At 47.1% G+C, this 27,500-nt stretch overlaps 4 protein-coding genes across 5 annotated transcripts in view; all 4 read left to right on the forward strand.

Annotated features, from left to right (window-relative positions):
* The window catches only part of LOC114854255 (noelin-2-like), a 19,120-nt gene extending 9,934 nt beyond the window's left edge, over window positions 1-9,186 (forward strand). The window contains exons 4-8 of the mRNA XM_029148495.3: window positions 1,106-1,325; window positions 2,846-2,952; window positions 7,192-7,368; window positions 7,446-7,619; window positions 8,384-9,186. Coding sequence (XP_029004328.1) covers window positions 1,106-1,325; window positions 2,846-2,952; window positions 7,192-7,368; window positions 7,446-7,619; window positions 8,384-8,704 — 999 coding nt within the window. The 3' untranslated portion in view covers window positions 8,705-9,186. The remainder of the gene's footprint in view (window positions 1-1,105; window positions 1,326-2,845; window positions 2,953-7,191; window positions 7,369-7,445; window positions 7,620-8,383) is intronic.
* An 8,566-nt stretch (window positions 9,187-17,752) lies between these two features.
* On the forward strand, window positions 17,753-20,345 carry LOC114860675 (microfibril-associated glycoprotein 4-like). Its single transcript, XM_029159437.2, has 5 exons — window positions 17,753-17,872; window positions 18,628-18,825; window positions 19,210-19,306; window positions 19,419-19,586; window positions 19,898-20,345. The coding sequence occupies exons 1-5, from the start codon at window positions 17,849-17,851 to the stop codon at window positions 20,167-20,169; spliced, it is 759 nt and encodes a 252-aa protein (XP_029015270.1). The 5' UTR covers window positions 17,753-17,848; the 3' UTR covers window positions 20,170-20,345.
* A 2,065-nt stretch (window positions 20,346-22,410) lies between these two features.
* LOC114860663 (microfibril-associated glycoprotein 4-like) lies at window positions 22,411-25,431 on the forward strand. Its single transcript, XM_029159426.3, has 5 exons — window positions 22,411-22,512; window positions 23,660-23,857; window positions 24,247-24,343; window positions 24,443-24,610; window positions 25,025-25,431. The coding sequence occupies exons 1-5, from the start codon at window positions 22,486-22,488 to the stop codon at window positions 25,300-25,302; spliced, it is 768 nt and encodes a 255-aa protein (XP_029015259.1). The 5' UTR covers window positions 22,411-22,485; the 3' UTR covers window positions 25,303-25,431.
* A 312-nt stretch (window positions 25,432-25,743) lies between these two features.
* Window positions 25,744-27,500, forward strand: part of LOC129604146 (microfibril-associated glycoprotein 4-like) — a 3,255-nt gene continuing 1,498 nt past the window's right edge. Inside the window, exons 1-4 of one of the 2 annotated variants that reach the window (XM_055509168.1) lie at window positions 25,981-26,605; window positions 26,690-26,825; window positions 26,942-27,038; window positions 27,141-27,308. In XM_055509168.1, coding sequence (XP_055365143.1) covers window positions 26,790-26,825; window positions 26,942-27,038; window positions 27,141-27,308 — 301 coding nt within the window. In that variant the 5' untranslated portion in view covers window positions 25,981-26,605; window positions 26,690-26,789. Of the gene's footprint in view, window positions 25,902-25,980; window positions 26,606-26,689; window positions 26,826-26,941; window positions 27,039-27,140; window positions 27,309-27,500 lie in introns of those variants that run through there. The other variant, XM_055509167.1, reaches the window with a different exon arrangement.

The raw sequence follows: 27,500 nt of genomic DNA on the forward strand, positions 1-27,500 counted from the left end.
GAGGCTGAAACAGATAGTGAAAAGTATATAAGCGCGGCCTCTTATCGTCACGCTGCGGCTCTCAGCTGGATCATTCATACACAAATATTGATCTTCCTTCAAGGTTTCTGTCCTTTGGCTCAAATTTATCCAGCATGAGGCCGCTGTAAAAAAGTGGATGGGTCAAATGGTGAAATAACAAATGAAGAAGGAGCCACCTCTCCATTTAATGCTCCAAAGAGAAGAACAGAGGAGCTCCTTCCACCTCCCAGGACAGATGGGACGTGTAGTCCCTGCAGCGTGTGCTGGAGGCTCCTTCCATTCGGCCGCCGCGTCCCTCGCTTGCGTCCACGCGCCGCGTCTCCTCAGAGACATGACGGAGAGCTGCTAGGCCGGAGAGGGAAATTGCTCATGACATAAACCAGAAATAATTAATGCTTCAAACCGCTGGGCTTGACTAAAAACGAGGAAAGTGAGTTTGGTGATTCCATCTGAAACCTCTAAACACGGAGAAAGCACCATTTTTCATCAGTTCGCGAGGATTTCAGCGAGCGTCTCACACGTCCCATCGAACGTCCGTGTTCTACGACCGCATCTTAGCGGTTTCATCCTTCAGACAAAATGATTATTTAACATCGCAGCACACGCGTCTGGCACTTCATTATAACTCATCATGGCTTCACCACGTACTGTTGACACATCTAAGCGTGAGCCACAGCTTTGCTTCATGGGCAGTTCATTTACATGTGATCAACAATAAATGAGTGCTGCCGTCTTCCACCGCCTCAGCGCAGTCGCTAAACAGATTTACAGTGAACAGGCTGCGTGTGCAGCACCTGCGGTTCCTCCTGCGAGCGCCGCTTCTCTCCCCTCAGCCCGTTTCTGGGTCACAGGCTGCAGGACGGAGGAGCCCGAATGGAAAGAGGCATAATTAGCTGAATGAGCAGCTCCTCCGGGCTTTCTTAGCCTGTTGCACCAGCGCAGACTGCGTGCGCAGGGAGGCGTCCTGGCCAAACGCATAAACTGCAGCGGTTCCCGGTAGCGCTGCGGCGGCCGCGCTGCGGCTCCAGGCCGCGTGGCTCAAAGCAGGCGACTCATTGCTCTTCCTGCCTCCGTGCGCCCACAGGAGTTGAAGGGCCAGATGTCTCAGCTGCGGCCCCTTCTGTCCGTGGTGGAGCAGTACAGGTCGGACCTGCAGACGCTGGCCACGCTGCGGCTGGAGCTGCTCAACCTGTCCATCATCCTGACGGCCATTCAGGAGGAGATCGGAGCGTACGACTACGAGGAGCTCCAGCAGAGGGTCCTACTGCTGGAAACCAGGCTGCACCGCTGCATGAACAAACTGGGTGGGTACCGGTTATACATGAACCTGTCCCCTCCTTTCCCCTTTTTTGATCTAAAGTGAGACCTGAGGACAGAGGCTGGCATGGATTTACAGCCCACTGAGGTTAATCTGCTCTTGGGTTTCTTGAGATTTCTTTATTAAATGGAGCTTAGCTAAAGTAACTAAACCTGTCTTCAGGGTGATCTCATACTGGATCAGCACCTTTTTTGAATAAGCACAGCTCTTTAAATCTGATCTAATCCAACAAGTACGGGTTCTACTGTGATGTTTTAACATAATATATAAATATATACTGTAAATCCACTGTATCATTTTTAGTAAGTGCTGTTGTTGCCACTTTCGCATTAGATAAATAACATTTTTTACAATCTTTCCTCAGTTTCCTTCAATACTTCCACTGCAACCCATTAAATGACTTAAAGCACTTAACGATGGAATAGGCTCAGGCGTCTTTGAAGTGCAGGCGGAGGTTGTAGGCACACATTTCAGAGCATGGACGTTGGCCTCCACCACTTCCCCTGATGCAGAGGAAAAGAAATAGTTGCAGCAAAGTCGGACAATTTTTTCCCTCTTCACACAGGCTCCAAACTTCTGACCCCGACCTTTAATTTAAAAGTCAGTATATGCTAGTTTCTCCGCTCATTCTCTAACATTACACGACCAGTGCAGAGCTGTGTTGTTATTTGTAGTGTTGAGCTGACATGAGAGTTGTGTTTTTCTCCTCCACCACATTGAATAAGTGTATTTAATGCTGTTGGCTGGTGATGCGAGGGGACAGAGATATAAATAGGCTTGTTTGGGTATGTTTTAGCTTAAATTGAATTGTTGGGACAAACTGACACTGAATCAATAGAGTAGAAGGGGATTATCATGTAGAAATGGTTCGAAATATTAATGTGGGCATTTTGAGCCTTTCTCTGCAGTGAAAAATAGTCCTTATTGAAATCCATTATGACTGCTCTGAATTCAAGCTGACTACAGTCTCACCTCCATTTCCCTGTGAAAGAGTAAACAACGTTTTTACAGCCACCTTTGAAACCTGCAGCTGAAGTGTATCGCTTTAAGGTCACACTTTAGTGGACGAACCTTGGGCAAAGTTTGGCAACTAAAGCACTTTTCAAAGCTTTCTCTGGGACCAGCAGATGCATTATATAAAAGAAGCTTTCACTAAAATGTAAAACTTCACTTCAGTCAAAACTGATTTGTTTCACTGCAGAAAGCCAGTTGTGCATAATCCATATCAAACATCCTTTTCTTTCAAGTCATTTCTCTTGCTCAGTATATTGTGTGGTGTGGGTAAGACTATTTCTTATGTTTGAGGCACGGGAACATTTTATGTTAAAGGATCCCATGAAATTCTGCTAAATTGAGTTGCGATGTCAAGCGAAGACACTCGTGTCATAAACACGCAAACCTAACGTGACCTTGACAAGGAACATCGCCGAGGCTGAACACATGCACACACATATTTTTGGCTCTTTGCTGCACATTTATTATGTTACATTTATCATTTGTTAACAGGTTGTGGCCGACTGACTGCGGTTAGCAGCCCGATCACCGTGAGAGCCTCGGGGTCCCGCTTTGGCTCCTGGATGACTGACGCCATGATTCCTAGCTCTGACAGCAGGGTAGGTGTAGCATGTGTGCTCAAAAATCTGAGGGCAGAGTGAGGGCATTGTAGGAAAGGGCTGGCATTTATCGGGTCCTCACAAGGTCTGTGGTCTTTTTAGGGTTAGAAGAAGGTGTATTTAGTTGGTGATTGTTAGGGGCAAGGTTTGAGTTAGGAAATGATAAAACCAGAAGAATGTGTCTGTGGGTGCTTAAGAAGTAGACCAGGTGTTGTGAAACTGGTCACAAGGTACTAGAGCCCAGCTCTATATTTTCCTTGGTGTATTTTTTCCTTCTGCCTTACTTTTCACATGACTCCTGTGTGCACTCTGTCTTGGCTTTCTACAGGCTTCACCTGTTTCCTGCACACACATGCACCGTTCAGGGAGTGCATATTAAACTAGTTGTCAAGGCGACTGTCTCCCAGTTGCCAGGTGTGATTTATATTGCTATGGTGACCCTTGCCTGTTCCCTATTAGTGCTTCTCCCCAGTGATGAGACGGTGCGATACACACAGCAGCAGTATCCCAGTTATTGCCTTCTGCTTCCCAGTGAAGCTGCGTGACTGTGATTACAAGTACGGGCAAATTGATGAGGGCTCTTTTACAGTATCTTTGTCCCAAGAACAGCAAAGACTCCACCAAAAAGTTGTTTTCTTTTACATTGACTGTAACATGGACTCCAGGAACCGCGTGACTGGACGGAAGGGCGAATGGATGTTTGGGGCAGACTCCGCTGGCTGGCTGGCTTCCTGCAGACATAAATGAGATGAAATCATCTGCTGTAGACTTTCCAAATGTTAATTGACTGAATAGATCACATTCACATCATACACTTGAGGTGTGCAGTGCTTGTACTGGCACAAAAAGCATTTTCCCCAGACACAATCATCAGAGCTTCTCCTGTGCATATGCATAGTCAGCAGCTTCCAATTTTCCCCTAATGTAATTTATCCACATTTTCTGGCTTCAGCAGCGGGATTGTTCTTTCGCTGGTGGTTTACAGTGGTAGAGCATGAAACATCACATCCTCGTGCGTGCTTTAAAATCTGGACACGCTGCTGTACAGTGACAGACTCACGGCCCTGATGTGCCTGTTATCACTAGCAGCCACGTCCACTTCACACAGATCACTATCCACTTTTAATAAACCCAATTTGGTTTTGAGATGTGTCTTATTTCAAATATTTTACTGAGAACCACAGTCGCTGCTGAACAGATCTGCATAAATTTCGCCTGCTGTGTGGGAAGTTTTGGAAAAGATAATATTACCATTGTTATGCATCTTTATTATATTGTATTATTATACTCTATACTAAGAAAGATTTAGAATAATCTCCCACCAACAAGAGTTTTAACCAACTCCAACAATACAGATACAGTATCAATCCAAGCGTACAGCCTGTGGACGTCGATGACATTGGCAACCTTTGATATTTCATAAGGTTACTTTTATTCGACTCAATACTGTGTTATGAGCTACAGTCTGTGGCAACATCAATGTTAACTACAATAAGGTCTGAAAAAGTGGAGATAACTCAGCTGGTGAACTTCCCGTCTGGACAGACAACCTGCACACACACACGCGCGCACACACACGCGCGCACACACGCACACACACAGTCAAAATGAGTTAAGTCCTTCTCATACATTCTCTGGTATCCATGACTACAGTGTCTGTGCTGGGTCCTAGTTTGGCATTTATGAATTCTTCATTAGCTCATCAGTGTGTGTGTGTGTGTGTGTGTGAGCACATATTCTGAACACACACACACACACACACACACACACACACACACACACACACACACACACACACACACACACACACACACCTGTCGCTGTATTTAAGAACAGATGCTGAGGTGTGGATATCGCCTGATCTGTCAAGATGCCGCCGCTGATACAAGAACGAGAGAGGGAGAGCGAGAACATTTGCTGAAGTCGTGTGAAACGGGGACAGGAGACAGAATAAACGAGCGAGGGGGTGGACAGAACAGGAAGAAATGAAGAGGAACGGAGAGCGAGAAGGTTAATCAGACAAAACACAACAGGACTGACGAGTAAAGGAAGAGACGAAAGGGACAAAGCAGCAGAATGGAAGCGAGAAGGAGGAGAAGTAGGTCAAGAGAGGTGACATGAGCTTGAATCTTTAAAATGCCATCGGTCACTGTGAACATTCATCTTCCTCACATCATAATGTCACATCACCTTCATTATGTGGCCACAGTGGAAGCGCCGAGACCAGTAAAATTCCCTTTAGTGCAAAAGTCTCTCACATGCTCAGGCTGGTATTTCTGTAGATCTGAACATGTAGATTAGGTCATGAGTTGATCTCACAGTTCGACGGGGCGATGGTGTGAAAGGCCAGAGAACATTGAAGAGGTACAGTACGTGATGGTTAGTGGAGGACGTGTAGTTTCAAACCCGGATAAGATTCACACAAAGCTCATCAGATGCGTGAACACTGCTGTTGTATTATGATATTACAGTGTAGAGAACGGCCACAGACGACTGTTTAGAGTGTTTATGCAGTGAACGAGGCTTAAACAGAACGAGCGCGTGCCGCTTGTTTGCACTGTACCAAGCGAAGGGTTCATTCAGACGCACGATTAAGGCGGTTTATGAAACAATGTGTGATAGGGAATTAAAACAAAGAAAGCTTCATCAAACGAGCTGCTGAAGCAGAATGAAGGGAAGAATGGGAAGCAGTGTTTGGAGCGCGTTGGAGCAATCAGTCCGCTTTATTGTCTTTCCCAAGCACAAGCCCAGTCTCAATTAAACAGCGCTACTGAAGACTCGTACCGCTGCAATCAGCCACCTTTGTCTGAAGGCTCTGACGCTGTGTGATTTTTGAATATCCAGGCCACAAATCGAGTGTAATTTTTATAAAACGGTGCCACCGCGGTGAGAGACAAAAGCCCAGGTCCTTTCATTGCCTGCTTCTCTCCGGCCTGCGCTCGTCCGTGTTCGCAGAGGTGATAACAAGCGTCTTCCCATCTTTTCTTTCATCTGTGTCACCTCTCGTCCCTTCTGGGTAATTAATCCTCTCCTGCTGTCGACGCTCGATTTTCCTTCCAACTCATTTTTTATTCGCCGGCTGCTCTGATGGTCTTCACCGTCTCCCCCGTTTCGCCGTCCTATATTTAAACTTCTCATTATTCTTCGATTATCACGTTTCACTTCTTATCAGGAAGGTTTTTCCATTTGGGTCAGGGTGATCGAGGAGGTGGGGGAGGATGCCCATCAATCCTCCATACGTGGGATTAATCCACATCGATTACCTGTAATTACTGTCCACATAGGAATATAATATGAACGGACGGAACCAGAAGCTGATGTGAATGTTGACTTCTGCAAGAGACTGAACTGAAAGCAGGTTTTCTCTTGACAACCCCTTGTTTGCTTCACTACACAGCTCCATTTGTGTCCCAACCGTCTGATGTGAAAATAGGTCACGGTGTCTCATCTTTTCCTCACCGGTCGGAGTTTCATTTCACCAGGACACGTTCAAATTTTCCGCTGCGGCTTTAACGAACCCCATCTGCCCACACGGGTCGCGCTTTATCGCCGGCTGCTTGGAAACCTGCGTCCTGTGTGCATCCACCGGCTTCCGCGGTCCAAACAGTTGCACAGGATGGTGCATAAACGCAGGGCTAAATAAAGCACAGCGCGTTGGTAAAAGTCCTGCTGATAAAATGAGACCGAATAAAATAAAGCACCAAACGACAGGGAGCGAAAGGAGTGAAGCTGTTTCTGCGTCTGTGCTTCATTTAATCATCAGACTGATGCTCTTGACTCGTGCTGCCGTGGCTTCATCCCGTTTGTGTTTCAGCCTGCGTCGGATGCTTCACATGCGCCGAGGTGTCAGACAGACGCGTGACGTCGGAGCACTTCAGCTCTGACCCGATCGAGGCCTCGCTTCCGTCCACAGCCTGAACCCACACGCCGGCCCGTTTGGAGCCGTCACGCTTCGTTTGGGAAAATCAGTTTTCGCATTCGAAGCTTCGCTCTCGCCACTTGTTGATAAGTGTGAAGCCTGACAGACGCTGAGCCCAGTTACGCTCATTAGGCGGTAATTGGAGCGCTGCTGTACCGGGGTGAGGGCCTTGACTTGTCTGCTTTCTGAGCTGCTGATCCGCCCTGATTTGATTGGTGGCCAGCAGAGACGAACGCATCAGGCCAATCACCATCTCGTTATCTACTCAGGCTGCTGGTGCTTGCTGGGGCCCGTTTAACCCTTTCCCCTCCTCCACCCAGGTGTGGTCCATGGACGGCTACTACAAGGGCCGGCGCGTGCTGGAGTACAGGACCATGGGGGACTTCACCAAGGGACAGAACTTTGTGCAGCACCTGCTGCCCCACCCCTGGGCCGGGACCGGCCACGTGGTCTACAACGGGTCGCTCTACTACAACAAGCACCAGAGCAACATCCTGGTGGGAGCCGGCGCCGCGCCAGTGAAGTGCCGCCGAGCCGACGAGAGCTTGACCCGTGTCTTGTGTCTCCCCTCCAGGTCCAGTACCACTTCCGCTCGCGCAGCGTGCTGCTGCAGCGCAGCCTGAGCGGAGCCGGGTACAACAACACCTTCCCCTACAGCTGGGGCGGCTCCTCCGACATCGACCTCATGGCGGATGAGACGGGGCTCTGGGCCGTCTACACCTCCATCCCCAACGCCGGCAACATAATGGTACGAGTCGCACTGTGGGGGTTTTACTGAGTGAACCGTAGCGCGGTTCCGACGGTTCCGATGGTTCCGGCGCGTTTGTTCCTGTCAGGATTCTCTGCCGTCAGCAGGTGTTCTGTACCTGCCTACTCATAAACGCCCCCGTTTGTTAGAAACCCATTAAAAAGCCGACAGCTGCACCGAGAAACGTAATCTGTCGTAATGGAACGCACGCGTTTCGCACTTTTTCCTTACGTTGTTTTAATATAAAGAATGATGCTTGTTTTCTCTCTAATGCACCATAATTACAAGCCTCCGCCTGGGAGACAAAAGCGGAGCCGGACCAGCGTCTGGCGGGAATCTAAACGTTTATGGATCTGTCTCAGTGAAGTGAAGCTCAATGGAAATGTGGACGGAATGTAAATGTGAGAGAATCAGGACAAAAGTAATAAACAAGTGCGATTCATCGTTTTTATTTACTTAAATTAGGCCCTGGAGAAAAGTCAAACGCAGATGCTCAAATGGAACAAATAAAGCACCAGGTAATTTTGTATTCAGTCGATTATTTACCAAACCCTCAAAATCATCCATCTGATTTTAGTGCAATTTAACCAAAATCTTTAGAACGGGACTGAATGCGTCTTAACATGCTTTTATCTTGTTATGTGCTGTAAGTGTGTTGAGCTTTTAGGCTCCAGTCGGGGTGGATTCATTGGCAATTGAATTTGATCAATGCGAGCAGCAAATGCACGCTCCCGCTGGCCTCTATGACGCTCCTCCTTCTCCAGGTGAGTCGTCTGGACCCTCGGACCATGGAGGTGCTCCGGAGCTGGGACACGGGCTTTCCCAAGCGCAGCGCCGGCGAGGCCTTCATGATCTGCGGCACGCTGTACGTCACCAACTCCCACCTGGCCGGCGCCAAGGTGCACTTCGCCTACCACACCAACTCCTCCACGTACGAGTACACCGACATCCCCTTCCACAACCAGTACTCCCACATCAGCATGATGGACTACAACCCCAGGGAGCGGGCGCTGTACACGTGGAACAACGGACACCAGGTCCTCTACAACGTCACGCTCTTCCACGTGATCCGCAGCGACGGCTAGTTCGACGGAGACGGAGGAAATGAGTCGTTAAAGGACACGCACACTCACACACTCACACACTCACCTATACAATGGCCATTCACATCAGCAGGCAAATGAATGACTGTCTGCATTTGAATGTGAATGACTTCTAGCCCGCAGAGCTCACGAGCTAATAACTAGACACAAAACACGGTTGTGGAACACCAGCCGAAAGGTCACAGACGAGCGTGCGTTCATCCCAGCGAAGAAGAAAATGAACTCCGTCTGCGGCGGTGACAGAAGGAAGTCTGGGCTCATTCATATTCTGTTGCGTTTCATCCCACTTGTGTCCCATGAAGTTGAGATCAAATTGTAAAATAAAGAAAAAAAAAAAACAGCTCGTGGACTGAATTTCAACTCGTTGGCCCAGATGGAGATCCTGCATTGTGGGCGTGTGACGTGATCGTGGACGTGTTCAGTCAGCATGGTTGTTCATTCAATAAATCGTATTGTTAAACTTTGCCGAGGCTGTTGTCTCCTCTGTTCAGGAGCCGTCCTAACTTTATATGGGCTCAGGTTCTGCCCGTGAGAGTGGGAATGTAGAGCAGGAAACAGCGCGTGCATCAGGCGCCTCCACTAACAGCACTCACTGTTAGCACGGCACTGACATGTTGCAGAGCGGAGCTGCTGGAGCCTTTGATGGGCTCAGATACTGGTGGACACTGACTGAAAACAAGTGGCTTGTGTAAATAACCAGAGGGGTGTTGATGGAGCCGGGTTCGCCTTCAATCACTGGCTGCTTCACCGCAGAGAACCGCGCAAATCAAAAGTGACGCTTCCGCTGGTTCGGATTGATCCCAGCAGCTTTTTGGAGAATCTGGGAGGAAAACGTTTTCGGTCTGGAGCAAGGTCAGCTGCTCATTAATATTTAAAGTGTCTGTTAAAGGAGAGTCCCTGGAGAACGGATGGAAATAGACCCACAATAACAGAACGTGGATTTGATGAAGAGGATGATGAAGCTGTTCAGCTTTGCTTGTATGTAATTGTAGAAATTACATCCCTTTGGTTGCCATGGTGACCGTGCAGCGTTACAGGTCACTGCTTCATAAACAACAACAACTGCTCGCTCATCCGCCCATTTTCCCCCTTGTTTCAATTAAAGGGCCTCTAATTGGAATCACGAAGCAGCGTCGTGTGATTCCGCAAGGAAAGACGTCAACAAATCCCTGGGTTTGGACACAGGTGCGCAGAGAGTCGGTCCACATTAGGGAGCAGCCTCGCTTTCGTGTCAATAAACTGTGAAGTTCAACGATGGAGGACATTTGTTCGCCAGCCGGCTTCGCTGGCTTCCTCCTCGTTCCAGGCAGCAGCCTCAGAGAGAACAGGTGCAAACTTAATGCACCCATTCATTTTTCCCCAACAACAACAATCAGTCGATTATAAGCGGAACAAGTGAACGCCTGATACAGTAATTACAACAGACATAAACAGACTAACAAGCCTGTCCTCTCTTACGATGAAGACAGCTGCTTGCTCAACTAACCTCCACCTCCAGTGCGGCGCCGCAGCCCGTGATCGCCCCTGGAACAACAGAGATCTGGAGGGTAAATAAATCCTGATCACAGCCCGTAAAGCGTTGGAGAGCTGCAGTCTGCACTAGACCAGAAGAGGACGACCAGTGCTTCTATTCCACCAGGAGTCCAGTGATCCCAGTGGATCAGAACCAGCATCCTCACAGGGGGTCCTGTAGGACAGTGAGGTCCGGCTCCTTTTGCTGACTGTGCGGTTCCCACACTTGACTGACTAAACTCTACAGGGAGAGACGCCGGGACTCTAGCTTTTAAATTTCGATTAAGAGTCATTAATTTAACAGTGTTAACGAATGTGTTGTGTCCCTGCAGAGAGAGGTCCCACTGACCTGCTGCGTGCGACTAAATCTGCTGATTAGCAGCTTTCTGTGCCAACCGAACGCTGGCGTCGCGTCCCCTCTAATTACTGCAGCAGCGAATTGCAGGTCTGATTCATAGAGAACTCGCACCACAGCCGGGACACAGACACCTGTAGTTTGCTGATTTTGAGCGGTGTGTGCACGAAACGGGCCGTTTCCAGCTCGGAAGCAGCTCGGAAGCAGCTCGGCGGTTGCGCTTTGTGATGTTATCCTTGCAGACGTGTTGCGTAACCAGCTGGCACACGTCTTCACTCTGCTTTCTGACACGAGCGCACACAGTGACAGACTGTTCATCCAGACTCCCAGAGAGTGTACTTCCAGCCCGCGTTTCCTCTCTCTCTCTCTCTCTCTCTCTCTCTCTCTCTCTCTCTCTCTCTCTCTCTCTCTCTCTCCCTCTCTCGCCCCGTCTCTCTGTTCTTTATTTGCCCACCACCCTGCTGCTTCCTGGCGAGGCCCCACTCACTTTGGCACCGTATCTGCTGCAAGGTTCCCCTCCACATATATCACTGGCTCCGATTTTCTGCATCGTGGATGTGCTTCTCCGGAAGACCCGCCGGAATTCCACACAGAGATCCGCAGTCACACACACACACACACACACACACACACACACACACACACACACACACACACACACACACACACACACACACTGTAGGGAAAACGGACATCCGAGATGCCGGATGTTTCATTTTTACCTTCTCATTTATTCATCTCTATCTGTCCATCTATCTGCTGGCTTTGGTATCCTGGGTAGATATCACAATGAATAATTTACTGCTGTTAACAGAGACCACCTGAGGGAGCGCGAGCAGCGAAAGCAAAGAAAGGCAGAAACAAAAAGACGAACGGTGGACGTTTAGGTGCGACACAGAAAGATGAAAGCAGATGTGAGTGCGGAGCGCAGATGCACGTTGCTGCAGAGCATCTCTAACGATGGAACGAGGACGCGGCAGCGAGTCCAAACCAGGAGGGCGACAGGCGAGCGGCAGCAGAGGAGGAGGTCGCGGAGGTGGATGATGGTTTCCCTCTTATGTGGAGAGAACGTGGAGGTCTGAGCGAGAGGAGAGAGGCATCAGGTTCCACCCAGGCTCCTGTGCTGTTCTATTAATAGACGTCAGAGCGCATTGGGGAGGGAGGAGCAGCCAATTAGAAGCCGCCTGCACTTCCCACTCTGAGCCCAAACCCAGTCACACGCGTCCGTGCAGAGCCAGAGCTGCCAGACTTGTCCCTGTGGCTTGTTACGCACCTGAATCATCTGCGACGGAGCTCAGGCCGCCGCCGACGCGCCCCGAACGGCCGCGTCCGCTCGGCCTCGACTCACCGGAGCCGGAGGCTCCGTGAGGCGCTGGGGGTGACGGAGGGGTGACGCGGACGCGGCAGAACTGATAAACACGGTGCAGAGCTCCTGACGCGGGAGTGGAGGGAAGCTGCAGATCACGAAGGCTCCCTGAGACCAGCACAGGTGACAGGTTTGAACCTGTTTGATGGATCAGTGCAGTTCAATCACTGGATCCCGTCCTCATTCGCAGACACGTCCCGTTTTCATCTTCTGACCTCTCCTTACGTTTCTCTCTTGTGTATGTTTGAAGCTGGATTATCCTAATGCACACAAACGCATCACTCGTTGCCTGTAATAAGTAAAGATACGATGTTGGTGAATACACTCACCCACTGCAGGCTCAATAATAAACATGCAGTGCAATTATCATCTATCTCTGAGCTGAGGAATTAGAACGCTTATTTCCTTTAACAAGCCAGATCATAATGGAGTCTTTATATAAGCACTGAGTGGTGCGCCGCATCCCACCAGTCGCTCCATGTAAATGCAGTTGCATGTATTATTCATTGTGTAAAGCAGGAAACACTTTCTTGCCATTACAGGGTTAGTTCCAGCAGACGGAACAAGCGGGTCTCCCCGCGGAGCCGCTTCCGAGGTGGCGAAGAAAACGAAGGGAACGAGGAGCAGGAAGCGGTTGAACTGGTGTCAGTCAGGGCTCGTTCGGCACAAATCATCGTTTTATCTACTGTAAATATTCTCCCCCCTTCGTCGTAGGTTCACACGCAGTGAAGCCTCAGTCTGTTTCTCATCCTGTCAAAGCGAAGCCAAGTGTTCTTATCCAACCTCAACCTCTGCTTTTGGGGATGTTTAAAAGCAGCAAAGTCAGTTTCGCTTCTTTGTTTTCTTCAAATAACTTGTTATTAACACTGATCTCAGCAGAACACACGGCTTCGTGGTGGAGCCGCTCTTTGGTGGTAATTACTGGAAACAGATGTAGAGGAAACAAGCGAGTGGAGTTTGAGCTTCGGAGTCGCGTCCTTTCAGCCCACGTTATCCATTCCCTGCGTTGCTCCGTCCTGTTACCGTTCATCCTCTGATTCGGTGCCGCGCCCTCCCTCCAAGGCTCTCTTCATTGAGATGCTGTCCCCTTCCTCACATTCATCAGAGCATCGCCTCCCACTCCTCTTATCTCATTACTCTCTCTAATTAGCCCTAAACCCGCCCGTAGGAACCAATAACATGCGTCTGCATTCGCATATTAATGAGAGGCTCACACTCACACGTGAAGTCATGTCTGATGAGTGTGAAACGTTTTTGCTGACGCAGCCACGAGTTTGGATTTGGTTAATTATCCAATTGTGTGTGTGTGTGTGTGTGTGTGTGTGTGTGTGTGTGTGTGTGTGTGTGTGTGTGTGTGTGTGTGTGTGTGTGTGTGTGTGTGTGTGCAGCCACCTCCTGCTACAGAGTTCTGCCTGGGACAGTGTTGCTCAGTATCATCTGTTCCCGACCAAACACCCATTTCCTGTGTCCAACTGTGATACAAGCTGGCTGGACACACGCACACACACACACACACACACACACACACACACACACACACACACACACACACACACACACACACACACACACACACAAACAAACAAGCTGAAGTTAATTCATCCATAATAATTTCAGCCAAACCTAATGAGATCTTCCTCACGTTTTAGAAACACTCTCATCTCTGGAGTCACTCAATTTCACGTGTTTCTTTATGTTTCTGACGATACTTCTCAGTGACGACATCAAACAAACCTGGTGACATCCAGACAGCTTTTCGAGCGTGCTGAGTGGTGTGTTCAAACATGGCGAGAGGGTTTCTTCCTCAGCTGTGTGTGACTGAGATGGGAAGTAACCCAGGCACAGCTGCAAGTGCAGCTAAACAAACACTCATACATAAAAGATGAGCTCCTCTCACCCCCCCCCCCTCCTCCAAATACATTCATACGTCCACACACACACACACACACACACACACACACACACACACACACACACACACACACACACACACACACACACCATATCTATGCCCGTTTACCTGAATTTGTTGACTAATCTTCTTTTTGTAGGATTTCATTTACCAGCTGTCTGTGTACCCACGAACTGGACAAACAAACCACATAGAAATGTTAAACCAGTCTTTGGACCTGTGCACCTCCTATCCTCTCCTCGTCTCCTCTCCTCGTCTCCTCTCCTCGTCTCCTCTCCTCGTCTCCTCTCCTCGCCTCCTCTGGCTTTGGTGAGTGTTTTTTATCATCACCACTTGATGAATCAGTGTGAAATGGGTTATACCTTCTCTCTCTCTCTCCCAGCCTGTTGTGTAATGAATTAAGAGCATTGCATATTATGACAGTGTGTGTAAGCAGGTCATAGTGAATCAATAGCGTCTGTGGTGCGAAAGGAAACAGAATCTCATCTCATCTCTGCCCGTCTCACAGCTGCGTGTCTCCTTGCCGCGCTATTTGTGCATGTCTGTCAACTTATCTGCCTCTCTTCCGCCCCTCGCGCTCCCGTTTTCTCATTTTATAAACCCAGAAGCCATGAGTGACTTGAAGGGCAGAGAATGAAGGCACAAAATTAACCACACAGAGCAAGTGAGTGGCAGCGGCGGGGACGGGGGAGGAGTGGGGGGATAGACCATGTTAAAGAGATGAGAGAAAGAGATTGTCTCCGATATCGATCTGGTAATCCTCGCTGTGCTCTCTGGCGATTCTAATCTTCCTCCTACACGAGATGGGGCGACGCATGGAAGGAGGGGAGAACGGGAGTGAAGGGACGGCATGGAGAGCAAGGAGGAGCAGTGCCATCCAGTGGTGCAGACCGATGCTGCACCTCTGATAAATACCTCCTAATGTGGGCAATAAAGCAGCTGCTCCATTACGAACCCCTGAACCAACCGTGTGAGACCTCACCTCCGTTCAACCCCAGCTCTGAGGCGCAGAGGGAGCGGAGCCAACTTCGCTGAGCATATGGTCCCGGTGACACAGCCTGACCTTGGCTGTGCTAATGTGGTCGAGCAGCTCAGGCAAACGGTTTACACGTTAGAAATGCACCAACATAATGCGCTTTTGATTTTCTAATAAAGTCCAGTGTGTGGCCAGTGTGAACATTTTTATTTTGTTTTTAAAATGGGGTTTATTGTTCATATAGCGGCTCCACTGGACATGTATTATAAGATGGTTTTTTGTTTATTGTTCTGATTCACAGCATCCAGATGTTGGGATGAGTCTCATATAATTTGTATTTGTCATCTTGCTTTGAAGGGCCCACTTCCTGTTCCGCCTCCATCACTGGCTATAACTTGACGTACCTGTTAATCACTTTCACCTGTGTTCTCTCTTTCTGTATGTGAGGCCCTAAATCGCCTGCGCCCAGGGCCGAGCTACGAGTCACAGCATCTGGATGTACAGTATTTCTGTCTCCAGGTTGTCAGGTTTTGGCAAGTTTTGGCAGAGATCGGACCCACATGCACAGCGACGAGGCGACAGACAGATGGTAGAGTTCAAGGTTTTAATGCAGTTTTCGTAGTCACAGACAGTCATGCACGGATAAACACGGGATTGAAGTACAGGAGGGACAGGCGTGATCGGTTCCAATAGCGGTCGTGGGTCAAAACCAGAGGGCTCAGATTTCCAGGTTTGAATCTGCAGGCTAAGGGAGTTCTAGTAACAGACAGAGTTCAGCAACAGAGACACTGGATCTACAGTACCGGTCAGGATCAGACGAGAAGCGGTAGTCAGGAACACTGAAACAGGTCGGCCACGGGGTAAGCTGAACGAGAGAATGCTGGAAAGTGAAGTCATGGATTCAACGATCTGGCAACACGTTATGGGAACTGGTGGTGGTTAAGTACACAGGTGAGTGATGACTGATTCAAGACAGGTGTGTGTAATGACAACCGGAAGTGAGGCTGGAGCTAACGGGATGAGAGTGCAAACTGGAAATGCTGCACAATAAAACAGGATGTGAACACAGGGACCGGACACAGGTAAGTTGCGCCTCACACCTGTGGAGAACTGGCTCGTTAGGTGCACAAGGGCCTGGGAGCAGAGGGGTGGACGCGCCCCCTCCCAGCATCACAGGGGGCTACGTCAGCGCCTCCTGAGGGACTGATGACGAGGCCTTGATCCGTCACCTCCTTCAACTCTTCTGAAGGAGGGGATTTCATTTGCCTGTGCGCAGCTTTTCTGACCCCTCTCAAAACACTTGTCTTCTCTTTTCGCTGAAGAGGATTCTGTACTGCTGTGGTTCAGGACTGTGTTAATTAAGTCAAGTGATGTGAGATAAAAAAAGGTTTTTGTGGAAGTGCTTTGCAACAGGTTTATTTAAATCAAGAGAACAGTGTTTACCACGACCACATGCTGCTCTGAGGTTTTCCTTTATTTTGCTTGGATGTTATTGTTAGATGGGAATTATTTTTGGGAGAATTTAAATAGGAGTAATAGTATTTTGTCACATGAAGCTGGAAGGATTCCTGAGACTAATGACACTGGGGAACATCAGAGTTCAGGTTGTTGGCTGACCAGACAGCATGCACACACATGCAACCTGTTTCCACCATCAACAATAGGCCAAAAAGTCACTGTACAAAACTATAGACAAACTTTAACTTGAACAAACACCTTCACAGAAGAAATTACATTTTCCCCCAAACTCACAAAACGCATTAGTGATAAACATCATTTTTGGGGACAGGCTTGCATAATCACCCTAAGTGAAAGAAAATCACTTCCTTCGCGGAAAATTACTTGTCAGCCTCACAGTCATTTGCTTCGCTCACCTATAAAACGAAGAAATAATGAGTGGGTCCCGCTTTTGCCTTTTCAACTGCAGATGCTGTTCCCAGCTCCGAAACTACACAGGGAAAAGCAACAAAGCCTTGGAAGGCTTCTCAAGAATCAGCATGTGGGAATGATTTCGGCCGCGATGAGACACCTTGTTAAAAGCCACAAGTCAGAGGAGTGAAGGATGTTTTAGCAGCACATTAATAATGATTTTACACTCTTATATAGGTGGAATGATACTTTTTGGCCATGCATTCACCCTGTTCATAGCCCTGCCAGAGAATCCAATTTCCTTCCTGCGTCTCTCTTTCACTGACTTTCCCTCCAGCTTCATTGTGATGAACCATTTATTAACATGGATTATATGTCGACAGGAACAAAATCTGGCAGAAAACTAGAGGCTACACCTCCCGCTGTCGCTATTTCTCTGAGCCAATATGCCTCCAGTAGCCTGACGGAGGGATTGAGATAAAAGGAAGGAAAGACAGAGAGACATATGAAAACGGGAGGACGAATCCATTTTTTTATTGACCTTTCCTTTGTACATCACTCACAGAGCCTGGGATTTTATTCCTTCTCTGTGTTCGAGATCAGCCATCAATAACTGTGCTGTTAATGTCAAGCAGCTACTAACTCTGGTCTGACTGCGAAGGAGATCAGAGGAGGAAGACAGAAAAGGTCAAGGCTTCTGTCTACATCCAGAAATACAGTCCAGTCTCTAGTCTAGTTGGTTGTAAATGCACCCAACATTCAGCTCAAACCACGTCCTCGGGTGCCGTGTGAAATAAGGCTGCATTGCTTTCGGCACCAGTTTTGTTCTACTATTTGACAGGTTTCTGTCGTATTGTTTAAAGCTCCAAGCGTCTCAGCCTCTTCACTTTTACTTGGGCTGAATGTGATGTGATGTCTTTAAACTGTTGGATGCTTGGTTTGTTAACGTTAGAATTAGGTCAAGGTCATTTTGCTAGTGACATAGTGTGGCTTCTGGAATGTGCTAATATTGGAATAAAGGGATCGATGGTGTGTTTACATTTGTCTCATGCTGCTGATGTCACTTCTTGTCCGTCTCATATAAATCAACCCTGTTTCCCAAAAGCTGAACAACACGCTGACCCAGAGTCCAACACATGCTCTCTGAAAACATGATACAGGTAAGAATTTAATGAAGCTGCACATCTCACATTAACCAAAGTGGGATCAATTTACGCGGTTTTATTTCATGGTGGAAATGTTGTAAGAACTTCCTTTTTTGTAGTTGCTCGAATTACTAATTAAAAGTGATTAATTAGTTAAGTTAGAAAGTAAAGTGATTTTCCATGTGACAGGGTATATTTTATTTTATTTTAATCAGTATTTTATTAAGAAGAAAACCTTTATTGTTCAATAATGTAACAATGAAAGTGGAAATTGGCCTTCTGCATTTAACCCATCCCCCAGGGGAGCTGCCATGCAAGGGAGGGGAGCCTCTGCTACTGTGTCTTAGTGGAGGACACACTTGGTGCTGTGGTGGGGGGGCCCAGACCCACGCTCTACCCCTGAGCCACCTAATGTTCAGGGTAATATTGTTTGCACTGCAGTGTTAGTACTTTGTTATATATTAACAGACCTGGGGATTCCCATCAAGACATAGTGCAACCACCGGGAAGAGTCACGTGTTGCAACAGGGTTTATTTACTTTTTATCTGACCTCGCATTATACTGGAATTGGGACAGATAAGAAACAGCTCTAGTAGAGACATCACTGGGCTCTGCAGACGACAGGCTGTTCAGCCTTCAGGACAGCCTCCACCGCTTCCCTTTGACCAAGCAACCAGAGCTTCAACAGGATGAACCTTTCGTGGCTGATGCTGAAAAGTGCAGACACGGTAGCGATGCTTCATGTTTCCTGTTTGCTGTGTTCACGCAGGTAACTTTATTGTCACCTTTGCTTCTTCTCGTGGCCTCGGTCCACGGCAGCCCTGAGTTTCACCTGCCCATCGACTGTGACGACATCTATCAGCATGACAACACCACCCCCAGTGGGGTGTTCACCATCTACCCAGGAGGTCCCAACTCTCCCCTGCAGGTCTACTGTGACATGGAGACCGATGGAGGCAGATGGACTGTGAGCACACGTCACTGTACTTTCCACATCACTGATCTTCATATAAACCTTTAACTCCACTTTCACCACCGTTAGAACAGGGAGAAATGCACCACACCTGAACCTGGTGAACTGAACGCATTAAGCAGCTAAAGAGCCACATCCTACACAAGGAGGTGGTTGACATGAAAACTGAGCTGAAAGGAAACAATATTCAGTCAAGGTCCATGAATTGATAGAATAGATAGTGCATGAATCCCAACTTTGCATGTTAAGGTCTCACATGATCTGTGATGTGTCAGACTTTTCATGCGGCTTTGTCTCTATACAGCAGTGGAGACCGACTGACTGAAGTACATACAGTACTGGACTTTTTGTAGATTTTATTATATTCCTCCATTTCAGGTATTTCTCAAGCGGGTGGATGGAACTGAAAGCTTCTACAGGTCCTGGAAGTCCTACAGATCTGGATTTGGGAACGTGGCTGGGGAATATTGGCTCGGTGAGTTCCACATTTACAAGATACTGTATCTAACTGTACGACTTCCTCAGCACCAAACAGCACCAATAAAAGAGACAGTCATTTTACTTTGGAGCTTTTCTTGTGTTTTCAGGCCTGGAAAACATCTTCCTACTAACTATTAGGAAGAAGAACGAGCTGAGGGTGGACATGGAGGACTGGGAGGGAGGAAAGGCCTACGCCCAGTACTCCTCCTTCTCCATTGACTCAGAGAACGTCAACTATCAGCTTCACCTGGGCAGCTTCACAGGAGGAGACGCAGGTGAGTGGTGTGGTTCCAACACCAGAAGGGATATATATACTGTATATACATGCAGGATGAAGACCCTTCTCGACTACGTCATGCTGTCAGACTTTGTGATACCACTCACTTTTAAGGTCAAGTCGATTCCTGTGCTGGAGCTCATTTTATTCCAGGTCTGACCTCATAGTGAACATCCACGAGTGAAGACACGTGCTGTAGTTACATTGCAGTGATGAGACCCATTCAGTTCAGCAACCATGCTAGTTCTCAGGGTGATGGAGTGTTAAAGCACCATGGGAGGATTCTGACTTGGCCTGTGTTTCTTCTAGGGGACTGTTTGACAAATCACAACTCCATGAAGTTCACCACCTTTGACAAAGACCTGGACACGTGGGAAAAGAACTGTGCACAGCATTATCTCGGAGGGTTCTGGTACAACGCCTGCCACTGGGCCAACCCCACCGGCATATACGCACCTCACAATGCCATCGGATTGGACAACGTACAAGTCATATGGAAAACGTGGAAGGGTTTCAACTATTCACTCAAAACTATTGTAATGAAGATAAGATCTGTCAAGAAGTGTTCCTGCACACAGTAACCTGGTTATATGGAGGTGCTTAAATTAATTATGGTGAGGTTTGGACCCTCAGGATGTGGAAGATCAGCATCTCTTTGTGCCTGTAACTTATTTTAAATAGCAACAATATGTCTGGAAAAACATTTAGCAGACAAATAAAGGCATCACCACGTACTGTACTGTACATGGAAATCCAATTCATGACGATCTACTAAAATCATTCCCACACTGACCAGCTGGGCCACCAGCATTTCATTAAGAGTGTGAACTGAGTTTGTTGTATGACACATGAAACTTATCCAAGCACATTAAAATTTCTGTTTTTATAATAAAAATAAAAAAAATATGTTAAGTCAGAAATTACAATAGAACCTGGAGGAAACCTTGAACTGCTTAAATTAAGAAGGGCCGACCAGTCTGACTTCCTCCTTCACTTGCTCTGATTCTGTCTGTGTGAGACTTGTCGCATTTTGTGTTACTTGCTAAATCTAATCAAGTTGAATTGATAATCTAATTTGTTTCTTAAGCAACCAGACAGGTCTGTCAGTTTCACTGATCCAATGAATTAGAGTGACAGAAATACTGTAGGCCAAGACCTCTGTCTACATCCAGAAATACAGTCTATGTAAATGCACCCAAAATCGAGCTCAAGTCAACTTCTCTGGGACCATATGAAATAAGGCTGTTCTGTTTTGACACCAGTGATGTGAATGTAATCTTTAAACCGTTGGATGGTTGGTTTGTTAACGTTAATGTAGTTTGCAAGCTTCTTGGTAGCAGAGCATCAGGGGTGGATGAGATCTGTCCTGAGTACCTCATGTTGAGGGGCTCCCTTGGGTGATGCGCTTCTGCAACATTTCTTGGACGCTGGGGACAGTTCCTCTGGACTGGACACCTGGAGGGTGACAGGAGAGTGTGTTCCAACTATAGGGGGATCACTCTTCTCAGCCGCCCTGGGAAAGTCTGTGCCATGGTACTGGAGAGGAGAATTTGGCCGATAGTCGAACCTCAGATACAGGAAAAACACTGCACAGTAACAGCTCTACACCCTCACTCCGGTTCTCAAAGGTCTGTGGGAGTTTGGCCAACCAGTCCACATGTGTTTTGTGGACCTGGACAAGGCATTTGAACATGTCCCCTGTAGCATTCTGTGGGGGGTGTTCCAGGAATATTGAGTCCGAGGCTCATTGCCAAAGACTGTCCTGTGTCTGTCCAATCGGAGCAGGAGCTTGGTTTGCATTGCCAGCAGTAAGTCAGACCTGTTCCCGGTGCATGTTGGACTTTGGTTGCCTTTGTCACCGGTTCTGTTCATTATTTTTAGGGAGAGAATTTCTGGGCGCAGCCAGGGGCTGTAAGGGGTCTGGTTCGGCGGAACAAAATGATTGCATCCCTGCTTTTTGCAGATGACGTTGTCCTGTTGACTTTGTTGGACAAGGACCTCCAGCGTGCGCTGGGGCGGTTTGCAACTGAGCACAAAGCGGCTGGGATGAGAACCAGTTCTTCTGAGTCTGAGATCATGGTTCTCAACCCAAATAAAAGTGGTTTGCTCTCTTCAGGTTGGAGGGGAGCTCTTGCCCCAAGTGGAGGAGGGGTATTGAGTGAGGGAAGGAAAGACCGTGAGATTCACAGACGGATCAGTGAGGCGGCTGCAGTAATGCTGTATGTGTACCGGTCCTTCATGGTGAAGAGGGGGCTGATTCAAAAGGCAAAGCTCTCAATTTACCGTTCAAACTACGTTCCTACCCTGACCTATGGCCCTGAGCTTTGAGTCGTGACCAAAAAGACAAGAACTTGCATACAAGCGGCTGAAATGAGTTTCCCATGCAGGCTGGCTGAGCGCACCCTTAGAAATAGTGGAAGGAGCACTGTCACCCAGGATGGCCTCTGCGTGGAGTCGCTGCTCCTCCATATTGAGAGGAACCAGCTGCGGTGGCTCAGCCATCTGTTTCAGGAGGTGTTTCAGGCATGTACCACTGATAGAAAGCTGCAGGAAAGACACAGGACATGCTGGAGATGTCCCTCAGCTGGCCTGGGAACGCCTTGGGGTCCCATCGGAGGAGCTGGAGAAGACAAGTCTGGAGCTCAGCTTAGACTGCTGCCCCGTGACCCGGCCTCCGGATAGAAATAAACTCAAGAACATTTTGATAGTTACATATTGTGACTTCTGGAATGTTTTAATATTATCATGGAGTGTATAGGGAGGAAATAAAAAAAGGAATTGATGGTGTGTTTACATTTGTCACATGCTTCTGCCGTCACTTTCTGTCTGTCCCGTTTAAAACGACCCTGTTCCCCAAACGCTGCTACTTAGCAACACGCTGATCCAGAGTCCAACAGATGCTCCTCTCTGAAAACATGATGCAGGTAAGACTTTAATAAAGCTGCGCACCTCAAATAACCAAAGCACAGCAGCATATTCACATAACGAATGATGACAAGAACCAAAGTTGTAGCATTTTAATTTACTTGGTTTCATTTCTTGGCGGAAATGTTCTAATAACTTGATTCTTTGTTGTTGCCTGAAGTACTAATCAAAGTGATTTTCCATCTGACAGTGTACATTTTTATTAATGTTCATGATATTATTGTTTGCTTGTTTGCACTACAGTTTTAGTAGTTTTCTATATATTATATTATTATATTATTATTATTATAACAGACCTGGGAATTCCCATCAATATACGCAGTACAACAGTACAGTGAGTACTGTAAACATTTGCAGACAGAGAATAACTTCTAATGTTTAGTGTTTAAAATTGATTGTATTTCATTAAACATCCCCCGTTTGTTTGGTTGTGGTTGTTCTCGAACTCTAATATGTGAATTAACAAAGTACAGTTAAAGATGGCAATACATAAATTCTGTTCATAAGATAAGATGAACTTTATTCATCCCACAGTGGGGAAATTTGATTGGCTGAGCAGCCACAAAGACACAGCAAGATTTAAATACAATCAGAAATAGAAAACATGCAGAAATGTTTGTGCAGAATTAAAACGGGACATATAACATATGTGCAACTCACACACATGCATTAGCTTGCATTAGCAACTATAGCAGGGGTCTGCAACCCTGGTCCTCGAGATTCACTGTCCTGCTGGTTTTCCAACTCTCGCTACTCCAGCTAATACTGATCACCTTCACTAGATGTGTTTAGTCAATTAGCAGCTAACTGACACACCTGAACATGGTGATCAGCAGAGAGCCTTGGAAAAGCAGCAGGACAGTGGCTCTCGAGGACCAGGGTTGCAGACCCTGAACTACAGATAAGAAATTATCCTTCTCTGACAAACAGGTTTGTGGTAGAACCAGAGCAGAGTTGAAATGTAAAGGCTGCCGGGAAGAGTCAGATGTTGCAACAGGGTTTATTTACTTTTTATCTGACCTCGCGTTATACTGGAATTGGGACATATAAAAAAGCTTCAACAGGATGAACCTTTCATGGCTGATGCTGAAAAGTGCAGACACGGTAGCAGATGCTTCATGTTTCCTGTTTGCTGTGTTCACGCAGGTAACTTTATTGTCACCTTTGCTTCTTCTCGTGGCCTCGGTCCACGGCAGCCCTGAGTTTCACCTGCCCATCGACTGTGACGACATCTATCAGCATAACAACACCACCCCCAGTGGGGTGTTCACCATCTACCCAGGAGGTCCCAACTCTCCCCTGCAGGTCTACTGTGACATGGAGACCGATGGAGGCAGATGGACTGTGAGCACACGTCACTGTTATTGCCACATCCCTGATCTTCATATGAACCTTTAACTCCACTTTCACCACCATTAGAACAGGGAGAAATGCACCACACCTGAACCTGGTGAACTGAACGCATTAAGCAGCTACTTTAAATAGCCACATCCTACACAAGGAGGTGGTTGAGATGAAAACTGAGCTGAAAGGAGACAATATTCAGTCAAAGTCCATGAATTGATAGAATAGATAGTGCATGAATCCCAACTTTGCATGTTAAGGTCTCACATGATCTGTGATGTGTCAGACTTTTCATGCTGCTTTGTCTCTATACAGCAGTGGAGACCGACTCACTGAAGTACATACAGTACTGGACTTTTTGTAGATTTTATTATATTCCTCCATTTCAGGTATTTCTCAAGAGGGTGGATGGAACTGAAAGCTTCTACAGGCCCTGGAAGTCCTACAGATCTGGATTTGGGAACGTGGCTGGAGAATATTGGCTCGGTGAGTTCCACATTTACAAGATACTGTATCTAACTGTACGACTTCCTCAGCACCAAACAGCACCATCAAAAGAGACAGATCTTTTTCTTGTGTTTTCAGGCCTGGAAAACATCTTCCTACTAACTATTAGGAAGAAGAACGAGCTGAGGGTGGACATGGAGGACTGGGAGGGAGGAAAGGCCTTCGCCCAGTACTCCTCTTTCTCCATCAGTCCAGAGTACCTCAACTATCAGCTTTTGCTGGGCAGCTTCACGGGAGGAGACGCAGGTGAGTGGTGTGGTTCCAACACCAGAAGGGAGAGATCGGGTCCTAAAACAATTCCTCCAACCAGTTTTTTATGTAACAATAAAGCCTGAATGTAAATCTGTGGAGGAGCAAGCGAGAAAGTAGCAGCACGTGAATTAAAACGTGACCCCCTGGACACAAAGTAGGCTGTTGTACCCATAAGTTCAACTTTTAAACATTTACTTCAGCAATCTTTTTATAGCCAGGATTGACAGATAAATGCTCCGTGAGCTGTAGTTACAGGAGCTGAAACATATATTTCTATAGTGAGAAAACAAAGACCCACTTTAGACTTTAAGATGTGTTTGTGCTGTAAAGAAATTATGAAGGTGGAAATGAATTATACAGTACATGCAGGATGAAGACCACTCACTTTTAAGTCTGTGTTTCTTCTAGGAGACAGTTTGTCATATCACAACTCCATGAAGTTCACCACCTTTGACAAAGACCTGGACATGTCTGGGAACAACTGTGCACGGCATTATCTCGGAGGGTTCTGGTACAACAATTGCCACCTGGCCAACCCCACCGGCATATACGCACCTCATGGTTCCGACAGCAAGCCAGAAAACAGCAGACACGTTGCCTGGAAAACGTGGAAGGGTTTCAGCTATTCACTCAAAACTGTCGAAATGAAGATAAGATCTGTCAAGAAGTGTTCCTACACACAGTAATCTGGTGATATGGGGATTGTTTGAACCCCCAGTATGTGGGAGAACTGCATCTCTCTGTTCATGTAACTGAATTTAATTAGCAGCAATGTCTAGAAAAATGTAGCAGACAAATAAAGGCATCACCACATACGTGTGAATCTAATCAAATGAATCCACTAAAATCCTTCCCACACTGACCAGCTGGTGGAGCCACCAGCCTTTCATTAAGAGTGTGAACTGAGTTTGTTGTTTGACACATGAAACTTACAGTATCTAAGCAGCTTAAAGTTCCGGATTTTATAATTTATATATTATAATGTTTTATAAACTAAATTTAATCTTAGATAAAACAATAATAAAACAATGTGTTAAGTCAGAATTTACAACAGAACCTGGAGGAAACCTTGAACTGCTTAAATCAGCCTCCGCACCACTAGAGGCGCTCCTGAGTTCATTTCCTGGTTGCAGTAATTAAGTGATCCACCTGTCTGTGTTTAAGGGCTGTCTTTTGTTTCACCTGTGTTGGTGTGTAGAAGCGGTGGTGGCTGGTTGCTCCACCAAGTTACATGTTAAAGAGAAGAGTTTCTGACCAAGTGGAGATTTTGGTTTCACTAGTGAAGGTTTGTGCTTGTCTTGTGTTCATGTTTAGGACACCAGTCAGACTTCCTTCTTCACTTGTTCTGATTCTATCTGTGTGAGACTTGGAACAGTCGAACCCACGTACGAACAGCATATTAGCTAAACACACGATGTCACCGTGTCCTAGCAGAACCTCGTTAGGCCTGAACGACTACGTTCAGCAGCTTTAAAGGTTATTGTGGTTAGGGTTAGGGTTACAGTTAGCTAACACAATACTGCTAGCTACTTGCTAAGTTATGCTCGCTAATAAATCAAAATCAAAAACTCCGATCCTCCCGTCTGAACAACAACCGCTCAACAGCGCCCCCACTGACTCTGCTGGTTAAATCATCTGAGCCGTGATCAACCTTACGGATCAATGACAGCGACCTACTGCACCTATTCACCGCTGCCAGCAGGTAGATGGGCACCCACTCAAAGAAGGAGCACAGGACATAAAACACAAAAAACTCTACTTCATCAAAACGTCTCGATAAACATTGGTGCAGCTTCCAAGCTTACAAACAGGCACACAGCAGCAATCAACTAACTCAAAAGCATGACTTAAATACATCTAAACACAGGTGTAAAAAAATGACCATCAGCCCAGGAACAGAAAATGAGGAACAAAAGGTGTGGAGCGAGAAGGTTCTGGGTTCGATTCCCGGAGGCGGCACCGGGGGTGGAGTTTGCACGTTCTCCCCAGGTTTGCGAGGGTTCTCTCTGGGTTCCCCGGATTCCTCCCACAGTCCGTGCATTAGGTTGACTGCCTTCTCTCCATTGCCTGTAGGTGTGTGTGAGTGTGTGAATGGTTGTATGTCTGTGTTTCCCTGCGATGGACTGGAGACCCTGCCTCTCACCTCTTGCTCCAGCGACCCGCGACCCCACATATGGGATTCAGCGGCTTGGAAAATGGATGGACGGAGGTGTGGAGAAACCAAAACACAACAGTGCCTCTGGGGGCGCAAAGGGCTGATTGTCACACATGCAGTGTTGGAATTTTTGTAGATTTGTATTTTATTATTATATTCATCAACTTCAGATATTTCACAAGCGGGTGGATGGAACTGAAAGCTTCTACCAACCCTGGAAGTCCTACAGATCTGGATTTGGGAACGTGGCTGGAGAATATTGGCTCGGTGAGTTCCACATTTACAAGATACTGTATCTAACTGTACGACTTCCTCAGCACCACTACAAGAGACAGTCATTTTACTTTGGAGCTTTTCTTGTGTTTTCAGGCCTGGAAAACATCTTCCTACTAACTATTAGGAAGAAGAACGAGCTGAGGGTGGACATGGAGGACTGGGAGGGAGGAAAGGCCTTCGCCCAGTACTCCTCCTTCTCCATCAGTCCAGAGTACCTCAACTATCAGCTTCACCTGGGCAGCTTCACAGGAGGAGACGCAGGTGAGTGGTGTGGTTCCAACACCAGAAGGGTTATTTATTAGTTATTACTATTGTTTTCTGTTTTCTTCTGTCTGTCTCTGTACTGTACTGTTATTCTATGCTGTACTGCTGCTGACACACAGGAATTCAAATCAATCAGTTATATCCCATAATATCTTATCTTGTCCATTTGGTTCAGCAGCCATGTTAGTT

The sequence above is a fragment of the Betta splendens genome, chromosome 1, assembly GCF_900634795.4.
Source record: "Betta splendens chromosome 1, fBetSpl5.4, whole genome shotgun sequence".
NCBI classification, from domain to species: Eukaryota; Metazoa; Chordata; class Actinopteri; order Anabantiformes; family Osphronemidae; genus Betta; species Betta splendens.